This window comes from Ricinus communis, chromosome 1 (genome assembly GCF_019578655.1).
Source record: "Ricinus communis isolate WT05 ecotype wild-type chromosome 1, ASM1957865v1, whole genome shotgun sequence".
Taxonomy (NCBI): domain Eukaryota; kingdom Viridiplantae; phylum Streptophyta; class Magnoliopsida; order Malpighiales; family Euphorbiaceae; genus Ricinus; species Ricinus communis.
The window spans coordinates 8,362,973-8,386,309 of NC_063256.1; the positions used below are offsets into that span (position 1 = coordinate 8,362,973).

The following is a 23,337-nucleotide window of genomic DNA, read 5'->3' on the forward strand; positions in this document are numbered from 1 at the left end:
TCAAAGAGACTCCATGAGCTCCAAATAGAAGAAGAAGTTTTAGCAAAAATTTCTGCTCTTCTAGTTGATTCTTCTGAATCAGAGTTCTCAAACAGTGAGGAAGAATTTCAAATTGATGAAATCAAAACCTCAATCGATTGTTCCGAGATGATTCAAAGAGCTCTTCGAAGAACATTAATATGCTCACTAGGCAACAAGAAGCTCTTCTTGAAACAAAGCATATTAGTGATCCTCTTATTCAAAAACAGGTTTTAAAAGAGATTTTAAAAACTGAATCTCTGGTTCCTTCTTCTAGTAAGAATACTTATGATCTTACTATGATTTTGGACAAAGGGAAGAAGTTGAAAAACCCTCTTCCTACTGTTCAGGAACTACAGAAGGAAATTAAAACCATCAAAACAGAACTCAAAGAGTTGAAAGAAAAACAACAAAATGATTTTGTTTTGCTTCAAAGCCTGATCCTCAAGCAGAATAGTGATTCTGATTCTGATGAGGAAAATGATTTTTAAAACCTTGAAGTTTCTGAAAATGTTCCTGAAAACTTTATCAATGTTTTAAAGGAAATTACTTTAAGAAAATATTTGATTCAAATAAAGCTTATTTTCCCTGGTGATTTCCAGATAGAAACCATCGCCTTGTTCAATACAGGAGCATACCTCAATTGTATCAACTGCGAACTGGTTCCTAGAAGGTTTCATCAAGAAACTAAAGAAAGGCTGACTTCAGCTAATTCTTCAAAGATTAAGATTGCTGGTAAAACTGAAGCCGCAATTCTTAATAACAATATTGCCCTAAAGAATGTTTTTATTCTTACAAAAGATCTTCAGCAAACGGTTATTTTATGGACTCCTTTTATCAATTTGATAACTCCCTTCAAAGTGACTACTGCTGGAATTATTTTCAAAGCTAAGGATTCAAAGATTGTTTTTCCTCTTTTAGAAAAATAAAAAAAGAGAAATTTGAATCTTATCAAAGCTCATTCTATTTACAATTTCGAAATCAATGCCTTGATCAAAGGAAAACAGACCCATCTTTCTCATCTTCAACAAGATGTGGGTTTGAAAAGAATCCTAGATCAACTGTAAAATGATTTAATTCAAAGAAAAATTTCTGATTTTCAAATAAAAATTGAGAATGAACTCTGTTCTGATCTTCCAAATGCTTTTTGGAATCGAAAGCAACATATGGTAGATTTGCCATATGAAAACGATTTTTCAGATAAGCAAATCCCTACTAAAGCCAGACCCATTCAGATGAATGAGTTTTTAGAAAGCCATTGTAGAATCGAGATTAGAGATCTTGAGTCTAAAGGTTTGATTTCAAAGTCTAGATCATCTTGGTCTTGTGCAGTATATATATATATATATATATATATATATATATATATATGTATGTGTATAATTACTTTTCCTTTTCTCTTTATTTACTTTGTTCTTTATCTTTATTTTATAATACGTTATCAGCACGATTGCTTAAAATAAGATTCAAGGTAGAGTTATTTTTTTTTATCTTTTAAAAAAAAAATCACATGAAACTATAATCTATCTTTATTGAATTTACAATGACCCATTTTGATAGTCCAATGAGTATATAGCACCTAACTCTTTATTTTTGGTTTTGTAGCTTTTGAATTTCTACTAAATTCTTTTATTTTAACTTAATATCAATTTATATTGCAATTATAATTTTATCTACATACTTTGTAGGATTATAGTTTTATTTATTTCTATCTTATTTTAATTAATTTATTATAGATATATTATCTGATATTAGTTAATGTTAATTAATTTCTAGATTTATTATAGATATATTATCTGATATTAGTTAATGTTAATTAATTTCTAGTTTCTGAAGAGCTACTGTTATATTTAGTTCATGAAAAACTAGTATTATATATAATTCCTGAAGAACTTTTATTATAAACTTTTATTCTTGAAAAACTTGTTAAATTTTAGTTTTTAAAAATATTATATTAAAAATTTTAATTTTTTGAATAACTTATATTACAGATATAATTGCAGCTCCTTGGTTGCATGCCACTCGAGAATTATACATTGTTTTAGGATATCTTTGCATGGGGCATCTCTTTATATATATGTTAAATTCTTTGTTGATGCATCATAAGCTCCAGGATTCTCAAGATCTCAAATCACCTTGCTCAGTAATGACATTATGGTCTGCTGTGGATAAATGGTGGACACATTACACAATCAAAAGAGGCAGAAGGTGTCGCAAATTGAACCATTTTTTACTTAACTGGGGAGATGCACTCCTCCCAGGATGACAGTGCCAAGTTGATCTGATGTTTGGATGTTGAAAAAGAAACTGAATCAGCATATTGGAAATTGAGATGCAAAAAGATCCGATATTGTGCCAAAAGCGGAAGCACAAGTTAAGCATTCACACAATTCTCAAAATGAAAGATAATTGTATACATAAAAAGCCAAAGGGCAATTATTGTTTGAGAACTAGAATGCTTGTTTCAACATCTCATATCGAAAAGCACAAGTATATATCCATCAACTAGACAACTACTAGCCTCATGTGAACTTCATTGACGATGATGGACTTCTTGAACTTTCAAAAGTACATAACCATTTCAACATATCTGAGGATGATGAACTTCTTACACTTCCAAAAACTACATAACTTGGCCAGGAACTACGAAAATATATCAACGAGAGAGCACTTATGTCTATCCAATAAATATAATCCATAGCCTTAAACAAGTTTCAATCTGAAATTCAATATTACAGATTCATCTTACCTGCTAAGTACCACGAATGCATGGCAAGACTGCCAAAAGACATAATATTGGCAAGGGATGAAAAACCATGGATCATGCCAAATTTCTTGTTCATGGCAGCAAGCTTTGGATTAGTCTTTGCAATTTCCTGGTTCTTTGACCATCCAACTTCTTCTCCAATGTTCTGTTCTCGCTCCACCTTGTGCCTTTGCTTCATCATCTAAACCACCGTACCAGAAGCAAAATTCATAAAGTGAAAAAAAAAAGAAGAAGCATAAACAGACTAAGAACTTGAACTTAATAACAGCCCAAGAGAAAAAAAAATGAGAGAATTGCATTATTTCTTAGAAAATATTTCAAAGTGGAACGTTATAACAAAAACAAAGTAAAAATAAAGAACTATCACTCACTGAACTTAATGCTGCTAATTCTCCCTGACTGGTAGTTAGGTATGCTTCTAGGGAAAACATGGTAGTTGAGAACATAGAACAACAAAGTAAGTTTCTTTTTAATTTTTTTAATTTTTTTTTCAATCATGATACAATGCTTGGAAACTTGAGGCCACAGGTTTCCAGTCAATATGATCCAAATAAAAGATTTGACCATGAAGATGAATCAAATTTTTCAATGCCTTGAAACAACGTGCCTAAAACCGCTTAAGAAATTTAAAATGAAACGCTTATTATTATTATTATTATTATTATTTTTTTTTTCTGTCAATCTCCTAACAAACAAGCAAAGAGTAGGTGAAAGCTAAAAAAGAATATGACAAATGGTAATTCAACAACCTAAAACCACTCTATGAAATGATCTGGAAACTCAATTTGGTAGAATCAACACAGCAAATAGTGAAAATTGTTGAAAGAAACCTAGATCAAGAAATAAGGAGAATTATACCTCAATAGTCATGGGAGTGAACACAAACAAGTTAGCAAGATTGAAAGCCAAGGAAGAAAGCAAGAACCCAAGCTGGTACTTCTCTGCGGTGGATGCTGATTTCCAGGGATGCAAATAACCAAATGATGCCACACATATCGCGCAGCACACACCTACCAACCAAAAATATGCAGGAAACATCTTGCTTTGCAGATTACCAAACTGATGCCTTGGAAGATTCCTGAAATCATCACAGTATTAACAATTATCGTTTCTTAATCATCACCCTCGAAGAAAATGATTCATTTTCTTCTTTGACTGATTGTTCAAATTCAAGAAAACAAATAAAATCTGAAGATGTAGCAGTAAAGAAAGTCTTAATTCGTTGAATTTAACTAAACTGAGTGAGATAATTAACCACTAGACTTGTATTAATAATTAAGCAAGAGTAAAGAAACGGACAAGAATGGGCTACAATTGAGCTGAAAAAAAAAAGAAGAAGAAGAAATTACTTGAACATGATGATGCCACCGATAAAGGTGACCCAAAGAGCGGCACCAAAAGCCGTGGAAAAGCAGAGGAGGTGAGCCAGTTTCAGGTAAGTGGACAGTTGACCGACTGACTTTGATCCAAAGGTTTCTGGGGAAAATATTATGCCTATGGCTAAGAAAGCCACTGCTGCTACAAATCGAGTTAACCAACCCATCGTCGACGATTCGAGAAATGGAACAACCAGTGGGTTTGGTTTATTTACTTCTATACAACCAAAATTGCCAAATAAAAAAGTCACCAGGCGGAACTGGAGAAACTTCTTTTCCTTCTGAAAATTTTGTTATCTCTTGAAGCCCAAAACTAAAATTGTTCAGAGCCCAAAACAATGACTTTTCTGAAAAGCCGAAAACCATATGAACATTTCAAGCTTGGACATGGTATGTGGGCTGATAAGGTAAAACCCAAGCCTGCCTCGATTTCTGCGTATGAGATACGCGAGCCGAGCTCGAACACGTATGCCATCACGTGGAGGCAGGGCGTGTGACCGCAAAAACGCAAATATTTCCACTCCCGCCAGGGCCCAAAAATTAAATCCAAAAACGACGCAAATAATTCCCTCCCACTGTATCACTCTTCCCCAACAAGTTTTTCGAAAATCTCCATTTTCCTCTTTCAAAAATCTCTCTAACTTTATCCTCTCCATTAGCTAAACTCGATTCTTTTATGGAAACCGCTTCTCCTTCCAAGACGTTTCTTGGCGTCCGTTTTGTTCTCTTTGGTTTCGATCCAATCAACCTACGCCAGGTATGGTTCTGTCATACTCTGCTTGCGTTTCTCATTAATTTAGAATTGCAGTGAGATTAAACGGAGGCGTTTTTTTTCCTTTAATTTGTTTAGGTTAGAGCAAAGCTCATTGATGGCGGTGGAGTTGATGCTGGTCAGTACAATGAAAATTGTACTCATGTAATTGTGGATAAAATTGTTTATGTAAGCCCTTATCAAATATTTTCACGTCAATTTGCCGATGAATTTGAATGAAGCGCGTTTATATGTAACTAATGCTATTGTTATCATATATTGTAGAATGATCCAATATGTATTGCTGCAAGAAATGATCGGAAGACACTTGTCACAGGATTATGGGTTGACCATAGTTATGATATTGGCCTGGTGGTTGATGCTACTTCTGTAAGTCCCTTCTCTATTACAAAAGTATTTCAACACATTAATTTAAACTTTGCTGTTTCGTTTTTACATCTTTAATTAAGCAATTATGATAACTTCTGTAACAGATTATGTATAGACCTCTTAGGGATTTGAACGGAATTCCAGGTGCTAAAAGTTTAATTATGTGTTTAACTGGATACCAAAGACAAGATCGAGATGACATTATGGTATGTCTTTCTGTCAATAATATTGATAATATCATGTGATTAATGATGTTATGGCTGAGTTTTCTTTTGTATTTCTTTTTTAGACTATGGTTAGCTTGATGGGGGCACAATTTTCTAAGCCATTAGTGGCAAACAAAGTTACTCATCTTATATGCTATAAATTTGAAGGTGAGGTTTTCGTAATCTCAATTTCTTTTTTCATTGAGAACAAAAAGATTAAAAAAAAAAAAAAAGTCCATTCTGAATCTATTAGATTTACGAAATTTTGTTTATTTGTTTACTCCCCACTCTATATAGGTGAGAAGTATGAGCTTGCCAATAAGTTAAAGAAAATAAAGCTTGTAAACCATCGCTGGTTGGAAGATTGGTAAGTTGGCCTTTTAATCTACTATGCTTTGAAATAATTAAGCATTTATGTGAGCCATTGTGCATTGTTTAATTTTTCCTTTTTTTTTATGCCTTCAGTTTAAGGGATTGGGAACTTCTTCCAGAAGATAATTATAGCAAGAGGTGAGGTATTTGAGCTTGTCTGCTCAAAATTGGTGTTGCTGCAAATAAAATGAATGTCTTGATCTGTACGACTGTTTTGTGTTCTCTTTTCTTCTTGCGGTGGGTTGAATGGTATGACATCTATGAGCATTACCATATTCTAAGAACAACAAATCGTACAAACAAATTATGGACACTCTTTATTACTATACTCAAGATTATAGAGTTTGAAGTCTATAATGGCATGCATGAATGAAAACAATTGAATGTTTTTAGAGGCATTTTTGTGTTTTGGCTTTTAGAAGGCTTTTTAGCAGAGAATAATTGACAGAGTGAGGGCATGGTTCCTTTTATTCCTTTTATGGATTTTACTTGCACTTTTTCCCTCTTCCCATTGTGCGAAGATAATAAATTTGAAAATATCACACAAATAGACTTGAACCAAGTGACGGCATGGTTCGCAGACTAGGAGAAGATGTCTTTTGGTTAAAATTAAACTTTCTTTAACTCCTAAATTTGCCAAAAACTAAGCATCTTCAGAAGTCTTAGTTGCATCAATACACATTATACATAACACTCATTAATTACACCATAGTTTTTTTATGTGTGCTTCTTAGTTAATGATCTTATTATACCTGTGCAGTTAGTTCCAATAATAACATGTACATGTACTTAATTCTCTTTTTACCATAGTGGCTATGAGTTGGAGATGATGGAGGCTGAAGCAAAAGATTCTGAGGAGGATACTGGCGAGACCATTGATAAGCAACCAAGTCGCAAAATGGAAAATAAGAGTCCTCACTTGAAAATTGGAACCCCCAAACCCTGTCAACTATCCAGATCAACTGTGGAAGTGCCAAATATGTCGCACAATTTAAATGAGCCAGAAGGTTTTCCAAGTGTTGCAAATATGAAGGGTATTTTGATAACTCCTAGTGGCAAGAACAGAGATAATCATGCATCGGGTTTTGATAGCAATTGCATTCCTGCAGTGCCTGCATGTCAGGATGCCAGAACCTCCATTGGTACTTCTGTTGGATTACCTAATCCACAAGAGAGAACTCCTAATCCTAGAAATGGGGATAATGACTTGGAAACTGTTTCTAGAAGTGCTGAAAGGCCTTATTTGGGTACAAAGTTTAGTGGTATGGGTTACACAAGGAACACCTCACAGAAATCCCCATCATCAGTTTTCTCAGGAGAATCCAGCTATAATAGAGGCTCTTCTAAAATGCAATTGGGTGAATCTATCAATATTTCTACTTCCAGAGTTGAATATGCTAATGATGTACTTAAATCTAGTCGTTCTGAAGATCTGCAGAAAGGAAGTGAGCTATTTTATAATGAAGCATCAAGCAGTAAAAAGCAAAAGATGAATGTTTCATGTTCTAACCTTGGATATCAGAATGTGAATAATGAAGCCAAGTTAAACATGGAAAGAAGTCCATCAGTTAGTGGCAAAACCCAAGGATTGGAACCAGTATCTTTGGTAGATGGTACCAATAGCCTCACAGCCCCTCGCAATCATGATTGCTTTAGGGATGATATAGTCAGCACTGATGCTGCAAAGAAGTTGCATGTTGATGTTTCAACAGCCAAACTATCAAAATTAGAAAAGGAACCAATCCCACAAGGTCAGCTATTCTCTGAAAATGCAACCCCAGGGCCTGGGCAATATAAGATTGTGAATGAAAGGACACCACAAACATCCTTTAAGGGATTGATGAAGTCCAGTTCTGCTAGCAAGAGTAAAGGTGGAGATTTTGAAGTTGAAAAATCTGAATATGTAGTTGCAGAGGCTGGACGCCCCTGTCATCAGCAGCAGGATAAACAGGATCCATCGCCCTCTAACGGAAAATCAGAGATGGAGAAATCTCGGACTATTTCTAGTATGGAAGAGCTTCAGGAGGGAACTGGCAACCTAATTAGCAAGCCAGGTAGGAAGAAGACAATTGCCAAGAGGACTTTAGGTTCTGGACCAAAGTCGAAAAATACATCTAACCGAAAAGGCTTTATTGCTTTAAATAAAGCTGCTGCTCAAAATGATCCTGCAGTTGATCTGTCTGGAGAGAGGGCAAACTATGAGAAGTCCTCCAATGCCAATGAGCTTCAAAGATCTACTGAAACTGTCAATGTAACTGGAGTTAAGGAGGCGGAGACTGTAGTTAGTGCAAAGCCTAATGAGAGTGAAACTAATTATATGGATGAAGAAACTGAGGCTCTAGAGGATAAAGATGGGCATGAGGATGTCCTTGATGATGAGAAGGCAGGGATGGTTGATTTGCCACATCAAGCAGATAATATGATGGAAATTGAACAAGAGGGGGCTCAACGCATAATAAATAATGTTGCCGGTGTCATGGATGATTGTTCCAGGGAAGAGACGGATACAACTCACCTGCAGCAAAAAGAAACCTGTCAAGAAAGTGGTGTGAAAGGTAAAGTGAGTAAAGGAAGAAAGCAGGCATCTGGTAAGACCAAGAAAGAGACGGTACCTCTTGTCTCTAAAAAAGCAGAATCCGAAAGTGCTATGAAAAAGGAGAAAGGTAAGCGTTGTTCTGCAGGTCACTCTAAGAGCAGACTTGTATCCGGGAAACACTCGGAGAGCTCAATGGAAGTGGAAAAGGAGAATAACCCAATCACTGATGAAGATCAAAATATAAGTGAAGCCAAAGTCCATGATGGAAAAGGAGCTAAATTAGATAAAGTCTCAATGAAGATTAAGCAGAAGTCTAGGACGAGCAATTCTAATTATACTTCAGCAGAAATCCTAAAACATATGAAAACTGAACCAGTATGGTTTATATTGAGTGGACATAGGTTACAGAGAAAGGAGTTTCAGCAAGTTATTAGGCGCTTGAAAGGAAAATTTTGCAGAGATTCTCATCAGTGGTCGTACCAGGCAACACATTTCATAGCTCCGGATCCAATTCGTCGGACGGAAAAGCTTTTTGCTGCTGCAGCCTCTGGAAGGTACAGTTTTTCCTGCATGGCTTTCAGAAGTTTGCATAATAATATCTAGCTTTTTCTAATTCTTACAGTTATTAAGGCTCTGTTCGAATTTGATTGACATGAAAATAGCGCAATACCTACTGTTGTTACGAGTTTTTAGTCTAACAGACTTGGAATTGCTGAGAGAATTAGTCATCTTTGACTAACACCATTTTGAATGCAGGTGGATTCTGAAGACTGATTACCTTACTGCTTGTAGTCAAGCAGGAAGGTTCTTGGAAGAGGATCCGTATGAGTGGCATAAGAATGGCCTCAGTGAAGATGGTGCAATTAATTTAGAAGCCCCAAGAAAGTGGCGGCTTTTACGAGAAAAAACTGGTCATGGTGCCTTTTACGGCATGCGTATCATCATCTATGGAGAATGCATTGCACCGCCTTTGGTATGTTTGCTTTGGTATCATCATCTATGGAAAAATCTTACCCTTCATGACTACTAGAACTAAACTCTACATGATTTTTGATTCATTGCCTGCACGCAATCCTCATTAAACAGGATACTCTGAAACGTGTTGTAAAGGCTGGTGATGGGACGATTTTAGCAACATCTCCTCCTTACACCCGGTTCCTCACATCTGGTGTTGACTATGCCATTATCAGCCCAGGAATGCCACGTCTTGATATGTGGGTGCAAGAGTTTTTACGACATGAGATACCCTGCATTGCGGCTGATTACTTGGTGGAGTATGTCTGCAAGCCTGGATATTCTCTCGATAGACATGTGCTATACAATAACCATGCTTGGGCTGAGAAGTCATTTGCTAAACTCTTGAGCAAAGCAGAAGAAGTTGTGGAGGATTTAACACCATCAGATGATTGTAGGAGTAGTAATGATATAGCCTGCGAAGTTTGCAGTTCACGTGACAGAGGAGATGTTATGCTGATATGTGGCGATGAAAGTGGTTCTGTTGGGTGTGGAGTAGGTATGCACGTAGACTGCTGCGATCCTCCTCTTAACAATATTCCGGAGGCGGATTGGTTTTGTTCCAATTGTAGCCGAAGCCGTAACAGCAAAAATTCTAAGAGGAGAACAGGGACTTCTCCATTAAAGACAAAGTGATGTTTTATTCCTCTTATTTCTCTTCAGCTGTGGCCAAACCATGTACAATTTGTTATACTTGGTCTCAGATGAATGTGATTTTTCTTTTTTGATAGAAGCAAAGACTTCTCTGCTCCCACGTAGTTTATATTCCAGGTGTAGGATATAGAGTAGGCAAAGAACTTTTGCTTTTGTAAAAATTTCCTTCCTAGAAACTAGAATGGTATATTAACCCCAGTAAAAGTAAATGTTTAGATTTTCTTCAAGGAAATAAAATTCCAGCTTCTGAAATTTATTCATAACAAACTAATCTCACTTTGTACCCATTATTTCCTCAACTTCTAAGGCATGTAACTATTGATGCGAGCATATTTGTAACAATCAGGGCTGGTGACCTGGGATGAAAGATGATATCTTCAGGGATTTGCTACGAATATTGGCATTTTTTCGGCTGTAACATCAGAATCATGGGGACTCTGTTAAGGTTTGATAGCTGCGTGGAGTTTGGGCATCCAAGAAGTTGGAAGTTGAATCTGACAGTCTTATTGTGGTGCAGCTGGTCACTGGCAATGGAACTTCTTGTAACGAGAACCGTGCTTACGCAGCAATCTTGGCAAAGTTTCTTTAAGCCACGCGTACAGGGAAGGCAATGCTGTAGCAGATTGGATAGTTTCCTATTGGCTTCATAGTTATTGAGTATTGGAGACAGGATATGGTTGGCGCGTATTTTTCAAGAATGGTCAGGTGATCCTTGTTTGGTTTTTTTATTCCCTTGTAATCAAAGAAAAGGAGAAAGATGGCATTTTCAGTAGTAGCAATGCAAAGCAGAGGGAAAGGATTGCAAGTTGAATTGGGTGACTGAAATTTGAGGTTTTAGTTTTTAGTCATTCGGTATTTGACTAGAATTGTTCTTAAGTTTGTTTCCGAAGAAAATCCTGCAAGACGATGGATATCCAATTTCACAAGGTTCTGAGTTTGTGCCAGATTATTGCCATGAATATGTTTCACGTATGGGCTCTTAACCATGGATCTTGACTGATTGGTTTCGAGCTTAGGCCTACATGAAATAAATTGGCACCGAAACAAAATGGAGGCAATGCGTACTGCTGGGTTGAAACAATCAATCAAAATATTTATAATATTACAGCAAACAAGCGTCGTGTTTCACATGGAATGGAAGTGAAGGTTACTGCTCAGAGATTTTTGGTCCCCAACCAATTACAGCTTAGCTTTAGCTTAGGACGTAAGCTTTGTGCGCACTCCATCTCCAAATTCTCCATCTAGGTCAAGCGCTACTTTGCTTGTATAAGGTCAATCCGACGCTATAAAAAAGTGCCTTCCACTTAAAAAGAAAACATTAAATAATATATCATTTAAACATTAAAGAAAACGAACAAAAACTCTTAGCTCCAATACATATATATATGCATTTGCATTTTCAAGCTGAAGATTTTTACTGGCAGACAAAGATGCAACAGTGGACGAGGTACACTTTTATTCCACCACATACCAATAATAATAATATATGCTGATGCTCTCCCCACCCTAAATAGTCGTATTCACAGAATTTTAAGTCTTGAAAGCCAACTCTAACCATTCATTTCTCCTTTCAACAAGTAACACACTGTGTTCACAAAGGCATTATGTTCTCTTTGTCATTGTTAAAGAATATTTCAAACCTGTTTAATCTTATTTTTGTCTTTTTAAGTATCTTACATTTATTGATAGATGGAATTTAAAGTCTGATATGACAGACTTATTTTTATAAAATCACAATCTCATCAATGAAAATTCATTATTTATTTATTTATTGGAAACATAATGACTAGTTAGTTGTTTATTGCCATTATTTAGTTTCATAATAAGAATTTCACAGATGAAGAGAATATATAAAAAATAAATATAATGAAAGGAAAAAGAAAAGGTAGGGGTTTAAAAACGATGGAAATGAGGAAATAATGTAGGTAATAAGGAGCTATGGGCATGAAAATAATAGTGAAACAGTGATCTCAACAACTAAGATTGACTTTTGTGTAAATTTGAGGGCGAAAGGGGATGCATGCATTCCTTAATTGTTGCTTGTTGAATTGGGTTTGGACCCTACACAGTTCCCACATAATGGCAAATCATTCAGAAAATTATAGAAAAAATAATAAAAAAAAGAAAAGGTCAGTACTGGCCTTTGTGGGCTGGCACTCAAAAACTCAATTAACCAAACTTTTTGTTCTTTTGTCTTTGTGTTTTTATTTGGGAGAAGAATTTTGTCAGAATTGTGTGTGATTATTATTATGCATCATTAACCCATTTCAGTTTTTGACAAAACAAAACACCACAGCACAGGCCTTCTTCTTCTTCTTCGTCTTCTTCATAACCCAGTCTCATGAGATGCACATGAATTCGATGATACCATCACATGGTTTAGACTGACATCATTATATCTGCCCACGTCTCCTCCCTCTTTCCAATGTTCCCAACATTCAAACATCACGTGTTTATTTCCCTTAAACCCCTCTTCTCCTCTCTAATCTCATTTTAGACCCCTCACTAATTATCCTAATTCCCCTTCTCCCCCATTCTTTTTGTAAACATTCCTTCCTACCAAACAAATTATCCACAATCAAGGGTTTAACTTTAATGGCTCATATTTCGCATCACATTTCCCTTTCTTAATCACCGGTGTGATACTACAATCAACTTTTTGTGCACTTCTACTAAATTATAAGCCTCCTGATAATAACTCTTTTTAGCAATTTTATTAACATTCATATATTCTTAAGCTTTTGACTACTTCCAATTATATAATTATTATATGTTTTTAATTTTATATATATTTAAACTATTTGATATATATTACTCATTTATCATCAGCCTCTAATACACTAACAATAGCAACAACAAAAAGAAAAAGAATTTAATCAAAACAATATTCTTCCCTACGAAAACATATAGAAATGGTTAGCAATAAATTATAAAATTTATAGGACAGATGACCGTTTTGGAAAAGGTGTTATATAGAAGCAGCAGGCATTATGAATGACTGATTATACTAAATTTATTTATTTATAAATAAAATAAATAAAATAATCAAATTGGCATCCTCGTGAGAAGTGGTGCAAACCTTTTCTTTCGCCACAAGCTAATAAACTATGCTTTAAATTAGTAAATGGTTATATTATAATTCGCCTAATAAAAACACCAACACTTGAATAAATAAATAAATAAAATATCATAATCATGTCAGAAGAGCAATTGAAGTGTTCCACATCCATCATTTCTTACTTTAAAGCTGTTATTTTCAGAGTTGTTAAATGAGAGATAGATCAAGATGAAGATGAACGAGAGCCATATTATATAAAACAAAATAAAATAATGTTTTTTTACCCACTTCTATGCCACCAGTGTCGACCTATCCAGTGGAGTTCTAAATTAATAGCACCTGCAATCATTTACGGAGTCTTGGTGTAAATGGGTTTGCTCTTGACTTCATATTCGATGGTGGAATATTAGGAAAAAGGAAAATAAGAGAAGACATTTCGAGGATTGAAGTGTGAGTGTTTGCTTCGTGATGGAACAATTTTAAGGTTGAGTTCTTGATATATATTTTTTATTAATTGTCTTTTAACAATTCTGAACCAGTGCGTCATATGATAAATAAAGAAAAGCTCAATGAAAATGAGTTGTTGAATATGGTGGCCAAGGAAAAAGCAAATTAAAAGAAATTTTAATGGTGGAAGTTGGCTGTGATGCATAGTGCAGCTAAGCTAATTAACCACGAAAAGTGGACTTCCATTAATGAGAACATGGCATGCTGTAATGTGTGCAGTACCACCTCCACAGCATAACAACTTCTTAAGGACATCCTTTTTCTCTTTGATAAAACGTAATTACTGATTAATCTTCATTATTATAGTTTCAGCTGAGAGATAAAAGTAATTGTTATTTTTCTTTTTCACATTAAGAATTTTATTGGAATCCTCTCGTAATCCAGTAAAATATAGAAAGAATAAATAAAGGGTTTTTCTTTTTCTTTTTCTTTTTTTCCTGTTTGGAAAACGAGAAATAGGTGGATAAGATACATTGAACAGTGATCATGTAACATTAGTTTAAGCCTTAAAGAGTAGGGAAAGCAAAGAGTAGCGTGGAAGAACAAAAGGACAAAGGCGATTCATAAGGACTAGAAAAAGAGCCCTAAAATCACTTGCAAGTAAAGGAAAAAGATAGAGCATTTTAACAAGTCTAAGATATCCTAAATCTTGAGTACATTCATTGGTTTAGAGATAAGCTCTTTTCTAAAAGCCAGCAAAGATTATTTATTTCTGAAGTTAATCTTAGTTTGAAACCCACTTTTGCTCTAAGTGTTTCCTTTCATTCATTGATTTGTATGAAATTATTGATTTGAGCAACCTATTTTTTTTCAGGTTATTTGTCAGCAAAATGGAATGATGTTTTTGGAATAAATTTTATTCTATTGTTTGATATAAAATGAGTTAACCAAGAGTTTATTATAATTACAATTATTCAAGATCAGGATTTAATTATGCTGTTAATTAATGGCTTGAAAATGCAATTCTAGGAAAAGGGCTGTTTCTTTTCTTAATTTTCATTTTCATTTCCAGAAGCCAACCAAACTTTTGATTATTAAATCTTGTACACGAACACAAATTTGATCTTCAACAAAACTGGTACAATTAAATGCCCCTTTTTGAATAATTAATTACTCTAGTGGACCATTACCTAAAGTAATAAACACCATATATGAAATTTGGGCAAATAAAACTGCTTTCCCAGAAAAATTTGAACCCCCTTGTGACCTCTATTGCATGAAACAGGTGGAAATAGGAATCCTAACATAATGATGCTGCCTTTTCATGGAGCAAAAACCACAGGCTTTTTCTTCTGGCGGAACCGAAAAAAAAAAAAAAAGAGAAATGCTGTACCAAGCCATGAACATGCATAATTAGGTTTGAGATGGTAAATTGATAAGAAATACCCAACAACCCTCTTAAAAGTCCAAACTCCTCTTACAGAATCAACATTATTGCTTCTTCTCTTTTTCCCTCTCTTTTTTAATATTTTCTTTTTCTTTACCTCACACAGTAATTATTCTGCACAACTTACTAGTTACTACAGCTGCTGTGTCATTTGTATGGAGTGCGAGAATGGAACAGTATTCTCTGTAGATGCCAATGGTACCCATAACCCCAATCCTAATGATGGCAAAAAATTGGTAACCTTGAATTGACACCACCTTTCTAACTCAATTTGTTTTCTTGTATTGAGTGCTTGATAAGACTACCTCTTTTGTTGCATCAACCTCACCTTTTTTTTGATCGAATATTTTAGCTGTTGTGGTTAGTGAAAATACATATAACTATTTTCAAAAAATCAATATTATGTGGTTTTATCACGAAAACAGCTATATTGGGTATTTGGGTTGTTTCAGACAGTTGGAAAAGGTTTAGAGTGGATAAAGAGAAAACTGAGAATTGGGCAATAGCAATTAAATGAAATCTAGTGGAATGTCAGGATTGTCAGTCCATAGATAAATTAACCAATGGCAAAATCAATTAAAATAAAGACTGACCGGATAAGACATAAGAGAGAAGACAAAACCAGCTTCTCACTATCATCTCTCCTCTGCACGCACACCTGCTCTAACAGAGTACCCAAAGTACCAATCTTTTTAATTTAATCTATGATCTGAATGGGAAACTTTTAAAAAATAAAATTAAAAAACCAAGACACAAGAGAATAAAATAAATCCAAAAAATTTAAGCCAGAGCGAACGCACCAAATATAGACGAAAGTAGAAACTGAGTGGTCTGGGTACTGAAAATTGGAAAATTCTGTACATGCAGCAGATAACGAAATTTAGAAAAGAGAAGAATATTAAAGAGGGTGACAAAATTTTCCGGCGGTCTAAAATTTTATATATATATTTTTTGTACAAAATGAACCAGAGATTCTCCCGCCGGTTACATCTCAAAAAGATTTGATTTTTTCTTTTGGCTTTTTTTTTTTTTTCCTTTTCTGGGGGTTTTGTACTTAGCATCTCAGTGCTTCGTATTTGACTGGAACTGGGCGGTTGAAGCCAGCTTGAGATAGTAAATTCCCAACTGTAGCAAGATCACGGCAAAATACGCCTTGAAAAACTGATTGATTTGTGGTTCCTGAAGGCGTTTTCACTGCCGCTGGTTTATTTTCGTTTGAATTGATCCTTTGGGAACTGGATTTCTCCACCTTAGATGATTCAGGTCTGGGATTCTGAGTTGTTCGCTGCTGGACTTGAATTGCAGCTTGTGCTGCTTGCAAAGCAGCTGCAGCTTTCTTTCTTTGTTTCTCCGCTGCCTCTTCATCCATGATTGTAGCCATTAAGCTTGAATAACCCTTTTGTAGCAATCTATAGAGTAACAATGCAGACATTTTAGCTCTATCTTTAACGGAATCAAGGTCCCTATCATCTGCAAACTCGCACCTTTCCATAAAGTTCGTAGCTTTATCAGGTTTATGCCTTAATACCAGCAACAAGTGAGCTCTTTCCAATTCAGATCTCGAACACCCACGTCTCAAACCGATCAGTGCATAATAATCGACGTTTCCTGTTTCACCAGAAGCAACCCTTTGTTTCAATTCTTGAATCTTGGTTGTTAATGCACAAAGTTTCCCAGGAATTTCCCTGTATCTTACGTTATGCCTTTTCCAGGCAGGACCTGGAAGTTTCCTATCTCTCAGGATTGAATTGTATAAGAGTTTCAAGTGTTCAAGATCATGTAGACAATCAGGCAAGCATCTGATTGTTTCTAAAAGTGAGGCTCTGGTTTCAAGTGCTTGAATGCAAGTGGGGTCAAGAGCTAAGGTCTTGTTACAATCAGCAATTGATTCTGCAATTCTGCCCGATGCCTTATATGCAAAAGCTCTATGCATGTAACACTCTGCCAAGAATCCTTGTGGGGCCCCTCTACGGCCTTCTACGATCTTGCTGAAGTGGCGGATAGCCTCCGCATAGAGGCCTGCGTCAAGTGCGGCAATCGCGGCGGCACGACGGCGGAGGAGCAATTTGATGTGCGACAAGAGCTGAGAAATGCTTTCGGATTCCGACAATGTTCGAGGTGGTGTTGGTGGTGCTGACGAGGTGCTGATATCGCTTGATAGTGGGAAGTTAGAAATAGAGAAGCTATCATCAGACCAAGAAATGCTTTCACGTCGGAATGCGGCGGTTGTCAGGCGTTTTCCTGTTTGGAGTAGGACCATGGCATCCTCCATTAGTCCAAGATGGCAACAAGCTTGGCCTAAGATCAAGTACCTGGCGAAATTGAGCAGTAAGAAAATCCGTGAGTTGAATTGATTATTGCGTTCAACTTTTCTAGAGTATAGGAAGGTTGACTATCAATCTGATTTTATTTTTTTTGCTTAATTTTGGTAATTATCCAAGATCAGACTTTTCTCAATACTTATTATTATTATTATTTTTTATAGATAAATAATTATAAAGTGCCTGAATTTGATGAATATAAATTAAATTAAATTAAATTATTGATAAAAGAAAATGCATAGCTAAGCCGTGATTGGTTTCCAACTATTGACCTTAAAAAACAAGGGACCCCAATTATGCTAAAACCAGAAGATTTGAATGTGCTATTTCCCTTTACAAGAAATAGTAGAATTCCCAAAAACACCTTTTGTGAGCTAATATTTAGTTTTGGGGTCAAAAGTTGAAAATTTTCAATTATAGCACCATGTCATGTCTCAAAAGAAATGCTTAAAAAGAGATGGGTGGCTGTGCATTTACTCAAACCAATGAGAAAGATGTTTACTGATCTAAACAATAAATAAACTCATTTAAATTGCACCAGGAAACAAAACATTAACCACATCAGCCACCGAAAAAGAAGAACAGAAGTTTACCTCCATTGCCCTTCTTTATCACAATTTTTACAAAGGCCAGCCATGACTTTCTTCTTCAAATCAGAGACAGAGAAGCACTTGAAAGTTGGATCTTTGTCCTCTGAGTCAGCTGATGACGAGCTATCAGAAGTCAAGAGCTTAACTCGCTCTCTCGAAAGCTGCTGAGACGAGCTAGAGCTAGAGCTATCAGAAGAAACCGAACCCGAGTCGTCACTATTGTTATTATTTCCCATTTTTAAACTTGGAATGTAATCTTGAAGCATATCAGCTACGTCCTTAAATCGCCTTAAATAGAGTAAAGATCTAGCCTTTAGTTCAAGAGCCACTTCAAGACGAGGAGAAAGGGCCAAGGCCGCGTCTAAAAGATTCAGAGCTGAAGCAATATCGCCATGTTCTTGCGTTGCGATCAAGTTTCTTGCATCTTTAATGTACTTATATACAACCTGTAAAGAAGAATATCAAGATTGCCCATTATACCAATAATGCCAAAACAATGATAGATTGATCAAGCAATAAAAAGAAAATATGTTTTACCTTTCGGTTGGTAAGCCACCAGTGTTTCTTTTCAGTTGCATTCGAGCATGGAGAAGTAGCCATGGCTGTTGTTTTTCTTGTCGATGAAGAAGAATAATAATCGACCATCAAACACACTGTTCTTCGTTTTTCTTTTCCTTTTCTCTCTTTCAATCTGAGAGAACATACATTTTTTTTTTCTTTTATATAGGAGAAAGAATGAGAGAGGGCAAATGGGAACGAGGTGGAGGGAGAGAGAGAGAGAGAGAAGGGTTGATTTATAATCTGTATAGATTTCTATTTCTAATGTAAATAGGGAAGGCTGTGGAGAGAGAGAAATCAAAAAACAAATATTTTTGAAAAAATTATAAAAATAAAAAGAAAATGCCAGCTTTGACCTCAGAGAAAGCTTTGATCCTTCAACTTCATAGCTGGCACCACACCACACCTTAGATTCTCTCTCTCTTCCACTTATGTGGCCTATACAGGTAGCACACTATGACCCTATGATTAATGTTTTTTTTTTTTTTTCTTGGAAAAAAATATAAAAATTATAAAATCTCGGTTACCGGTAATATCCGGTGAACGTCATGATTGTGACCGGATATTAGCGGTGACCCATCACGGGTCCTCGGGTTCAACTACCGGAGAAAAGATAAGACGCCAGCAAATTGCCCCAAAAGTAAGTAAAGATGGTGTAAGAAATCTCTTCAGTTATTTATTTCCGGTCACTTCTAATTTACCCTTTTGCCCCTCACTGGTCCAAGGCCTCTCTCGGTTCATAATTCAATTCTGTCTATTTTATGAAACCTGAAATGGAGCAGACAGGTTAAGTCTATTATGGGTGACCACTATGCCAAAACCACATCTCCTTTTTAATTGATGATACATCAGAATTTGGTCTGCTACAGTGTGTACTTGCAAATATCAGACCAACTTCCTTCCTCATTCATTCTTCACACATTTACTTTGCTACTTCTTAATACAATTGATTTACATAATATTGTTCCGTAATTGTAAATTATCCAAATGTGTTTTTTATAGTAACTGAATATGTAATTTGTAAAATTTCAAAATGAATAGCTACTAGTACTGAGTTGTAGTTGAGTTATTAAGATATTACTTGTACTTGTAATATATGTTTTTGAATTTATTTGGAGTGTCGTTGAGAAAATAAATTTTTATTGAATTCGGATAATAAAAATAATTTTTAAATGAGTTTGAGATGAATTTAAGTATATATATTTTAATCGGATTTGAATTCAAATATTATTAAATGAACAAGCAATTCTAATATTTATATTTATTAGAGACATTAGCACGTTATTTATTATATAAGAGTATATATGGCTTTAGTTATGGGAGTGGAGGTCATGTTTGAAAATAATGCGCTTGCATTCATTTAAGCAGCTAATGATGCTGCTTCTGTTATTTTGTAATATATTCATATTTATTTTCTGCTTTTTTGTTTTTGTTCATGGACAGTTTAATGTTATAGCTCATAATGTGATTAGAAGGTGCCTTTCTCTGTATTAGGGATGGAGTTCTGCATTTTTCTTCTCTTATTAGTCTATTTGCCTTGAGTTAAAAAAAATAAAAAGAGGTAATTAGCATTATTAGTGGATTGAATTGTGTAATTAGTAGGTTGTGCATAATATAATTAGTATGTACATAGATTATGCTAACATACTAATTGATTTAAAGGATAGAAGAGAAATGAGGAAAGAAAAAATATGATGAACTTTTAGGAGAATGTGATAACAAGTGAGATGATCAGAAAGCGAATAAAAAGGGTGGGAGTGGGAGGGGCATGAAGGTAAATAAGTAAAAGAGAGGAGGAGGAATTAGTAATGTTAGGGGAAAGAAAGTGACTCTTGTATGGTAAGGCACAGGAATCATGCTTTTTTCTTTCCTTTTGGGAGTTTGCTTTGCTTTTTATTTCACCCACATTGATTAATGAACGCACATGAATATGGATAGTAGCCAGATGGGTTTGTCTTAAAGCCTCCATCCAACTTCCTTTTCTCCTTGACCCCACACATAAATTAAAATTAAAGGGTCCCACACTCCCTTCTCTTCCTTTGTTTAGGACAGTTCCTACAATCTTGTTGTGTACACCTACACCTTACACCTTACACCTTACACCTTACAACTTCCACATCCCCCCCGCCACGTCATCAATCTTCCCTGTCATGCATCCACGTGGCATCACTTAATAGTGGGTCCCACTTCCAGATCAGCATTGGGTTTCTGGACAACGCCCTTGTCTCGTTGTAGTTGTTCAGTTTTCTTGGGGGACCTTTATATTATTATTTGTACCATTATATGTTGAATGATTTATAGTGTTTCCAATAATTATCAAATTTGTATATATGGCTAAGAGAAAAACAATGCTTTACATATATATATATATATATATATATATATATATATAACAGTTGCTCATTGTATGCCTCTCATTTCTCTTTCAAATTATGTCGTATAATTCTTCCACATAATTGAATTATTTATCATTATTTTTATTCTCATTAATTTAAGCCAATCATAAAGAGTAAAAATACATACTCCTTCAAAATATTAATCTCAACAATAATTTGGTACAGCGGTCATAAGTTCCATTGAAGCCATTTTTTGCAATTAAAGAGAAAAAGGAAAAAAAAAGAACAGACAACTAACATTCTCGTCATTTGTTAAGCGAGTGATGAATTGATTTACCTTCTGTATCATCATTTCCCCCTTAATCCCATGGTTCCATAAAGACGCCCTAATACAAGTGCAATTATAGCCTCGCACTGGTTTTATGCCAAGAATGAATCATTATGACTTTATTTGTTGACATTTTTGGGTGAAGAAAACATTAGTTTAAAGAGAATCGTCCATCACGGGCAACTTATGGAAACCTCTGCTCAATAACTTTGACAAATCAGATTCAATTCCACTAAAATTGAAATTAAAGTTCACTGCAACTAATTGAATAATTGGCGCTGCAGTGGGACTGTGAGTGCTGAGTTTAAGAATTTCAACCGAAACGAAACCAATGTTTACGGAATTACCTTAGAGAACAAAAGCACTCATTGTCAGATAAAATCTCTCTGAACAAAAAGTAATGCAAGTTAACTAACTTTTAACTTGAAATAAATACACTAACGGATTATCTTACATATACATATATATATATATATATATATATATGATTGAGGTCCTACAAGTATTACTCGGGTTGTCGTTCATGTTCCCATAAGTTTGGGACCATCGGACCCCATATACAAGTCAGGGTCTGTACAATACAAGGGTTGGTTTCTTCTATTAACATAGGTGCAGCTCTTGTACAGCTAAGGATTCCAAGTTGTACAATTTTGAGAAAGAAAGGGTCTCTTTTGTTTTATAGACTTTTTTGTCCTAAGTATATCTGTAGATAATTATAAGTAGATATAAATTAATTATTTAATATTAAAATATAAAAATATATTATTCATATATATATTGCAGTTTTACATACTTAATACGGTAGTGTATGCAATGATAAAAACATATTAATGCGAAGCAGAAATCGATAGATAAAATAAATCGCATTACACTATTTAGTGGGGCATTTCAGCTGAATACATAATTTTCGTTCATCCTCGCTTGTGTTTCTCATTTTGAAATGTCTAATAGGATGATGATGATGATGATAATAATAATAATAAGGTAGAAAAGGGGAATAGAAAGTAAATTTCTTTTTAGGGAGGTATCTTATCCTGGAGTCAATTCTTGTATTGCCATTATTTTTGAATGTAAACTGGGCCATGAAACGATTGGCTGTTCTTAAAACAAAATATAAAAATTTCCGGCACATGCAAAAGAACAAGTAAACAACATATCATGCTACCCAATAAGAGGCTTTTCAGAGGACACATGCTGTGTCTGGCCCTTCATTAGAATCAGAAATTGACTATATTTACATACAGCAACATAAACTTCCCTACAATGTCTGTTTATATATTTATCCACTCTTCTTGTGAGCACAATATATAGCCCTTTTATTCCTGGGCACAGCTCGATTCTACTATAATTGCACTTCTCTTTCACATTCTTTTAGATCCATCTCCTAACTGCCTTTCGTTGTCATTCTGTTATAATTGAGTAATTGACATTTGTTTATTAGCATTGATATAGCTTACATGGCAGGGCAGCATTACTATTAATAATTAACAATTAATTCTCTAACTTCCTGATTAATAATTGAGGGTTTCTTGTGTCAGTTTTATTGGGGTTGACTTTTATTAAAAAAAGAAAAAGAAAAAAAGGGGGATATGTAATGAATTAGAGAACTCTAGTGGCTTATGGATTGGAACTTGGAAGCCTTGTGAGTTACTCCAAAGGGGGGGAAGAAGAAGGTGTAAGTATAAGAGGTTCATAATTATTCAATTTAATTATCATAATTACTCTCATAGAAATGAAAAGATTAGGGACTGTTAATGGTATTAATTTATAATTCTTTTGGATATCTATCACGAGCAAAGTCAATGTTCTGTACAAAGAATAATACAATTATTTAAGGAATCAGTACAATTTGTGGATATTTGAGAGAGTAATGAAGGTTAATCTCTCAACTCAAGTTAATAAACTAAACTTAATTCATAAATTTGTGGATATGTATAAAACAGTTTGAGCACTATATGTATTAGGGATCAAAATTATTTAGATTATACACATAATGAATCAAAAATTAAAGGAAGCAGTACTTAAAACCTAGCTTAAATGTTGTCAATTACTTTTAAGAGGTAAAGATTTCCATTTACTCGCTAAATGAGATTTCGCCTTTACGGCGAGTTATAACACACCTTTCATTAACGAAAGGATTTCCTATGAATAAAAAAAGAATAATCTTT

The 23,337-nt window shown here is 34.9% G+C and overlaps 3 protein-coding genes across 5 annotated transcripts; 1 reads left to right on the forward strand and 2 right to left on the reverse strand.

The window, feature by feature from the left end:
- Positions 1 to 2,003: 2,003 nt before the first annotated feature.
- Positions 2,004 to 4,467, reverse strand: LOC8267363 (transmembrane protein 205). 3 transcript variants are annotated; one of them, XM_048372338.1, is made up of 4 exons: positions 4,135 to 4,467; positions 3,644 to 3,863; positions 2,768 to 2,966; positions 2,004 to 2,299 (listed from the first exon to the last, which is right to left on the reverse strand). In XM_048372338.1, exons 1-4 carry the CDS (start codon positions 4,326 to 4,328, stop codon positions 2,253 to 2,255), a joined length of 660 nt encoding a protein of 219 aa, XP_048228295.1. In that variant the 5' UTR covers positions 4,329 to 4,467; the 3' UTR covers positions 2,004 to 2,252. The 3 variants fall into 3 exon arrangements, with proteins under 3 accessions (XP_048228295.1, XP_048228298.1, XP_002515303.2); XM_048372341.1 differs by lacking the exon at positions 2,004 to 2,299 and adding an exon at positions 2,409 to 2,661; XM_002515257.4 differs by lacking the exon at positions 2,004 to 2,299 and having other exon boundaries at positions 2,409 to 2,966.
- Positions 4,468 to 4,572: 105 nt separating this feature from the next.
- LOC8267362 (BRCT domain-containing protein At4g02110) lies at positions 4,573 to 10,336 on the forward strand. Its single transcript, XM_015716961.3, has 10 exons — positions 4,573 to 4,918; positions 5,012 to 5,101; positions 5,198 to 5,302; positions 5,407 to 5,508; positions 5,592 to 5,676; positions 5,806 to 5,875; positions 5,974 to 6,018; positions 6,691 to 8,970; positions 9,173 to 9,389; positions 9,503 to 10,336. Exons 1-10 carry the CDS (start codon positions 4,838 to 4,840, stop codon positions 10,064 to 10,066), a joined length of 3,639 nt encoding a protein of 1,212 aa, XP_015572447.1. The 5' UTR covers positions 4,573 to 4,837; the 3' UTR covers positions 10,067 to 10,336.
- Positions 10,337 to 15,944: 5,608 nt separating this feature from the next.
- On the reverse strand, positions 15,945 to 18,777 carry LOC8267361. The gene is made up of 3 exons (XM_002515255.4): positions 18,485 to 18,777; positions 17,951 to 18,393; positions 15,945 to 17,348 (listed from the first exon to the last, which is right to left on the reverse strand). Exons 1-3 carry the CDS (start codon positions 18,590 to 18,592, stop codon positions 16,091 to 16,093), a joined length of 1,809 nt encoding a protein of 602 aa, XP_002515301.2. The 5' UTR covers positions 18,593 to 18,777; the 3' UTR covers positions 15,945 to 16,090.
- Positions 18,778 to 23,337: the final 4,560 nt, after the last annotated feature.

Coding starts and splice junctions, on each gene's coding strand:
- LOC8267363 (XM_048372338.1), bottom strand. CDS start 4,328: ATGGGTTGGTTAACTCGATTTGTAGCAGCAGTGGCTTTCTTAGCCATA. Junction 3,864..4,134: donor GGTGGCATCATCATGTTCAA/GTAATTTCTTCT, acceptor TGATGATTTCAG/GAATCTTCCAAGGCATCAGT. Junction 2,967..3,643: donor TCACTCCCATGACTATTGAG/GTATAATTCTCC, acceptor ACGGTGGTTTAG/ATGATGAAGCAAAGGCACAA.
- LOC8267362 (XM_015716961.3), top strand. CDS start 4,838: ATGGAAACCGCTTCTCCTTCCAAGACGTTTCTTGGCGTCCGTTTTGTT. Junction 5,102..5,197: donor TTGTGGATAAAATTGTTTAT/GTAAGCCCTTAT, acceptor CATATATTGTAG/AATGATCCAATATGTATTGC. Junction 9,390..9,502: donor AATGCATTGCACCGCCTTTG/GTATGTTTGCTT, acceptor CTCATTAAACAG/GATACTCTGAAACGTGTTGT.
- LOC8267361 (XM_002515255.4), bottom strand. CDS start 18,592: ATGGTCGATTATTATTCTTCTTCATCGACAAGAAAAACAACAGCCATG. Junction 18,394..18,484: donor GGTGGCTTACCAACCGAAAG/GTAAAACATATT, acceptor TCTTCTTTACAG/GTTGTATATAAGTACATTAA. Junction 17,349..17,950: donor GATAAAGAAGGGCAATGGAG/GTAAACTTCTGT, acceptor CAATTTCGCCAG/GTACTTGATCTTAGGCCAAG.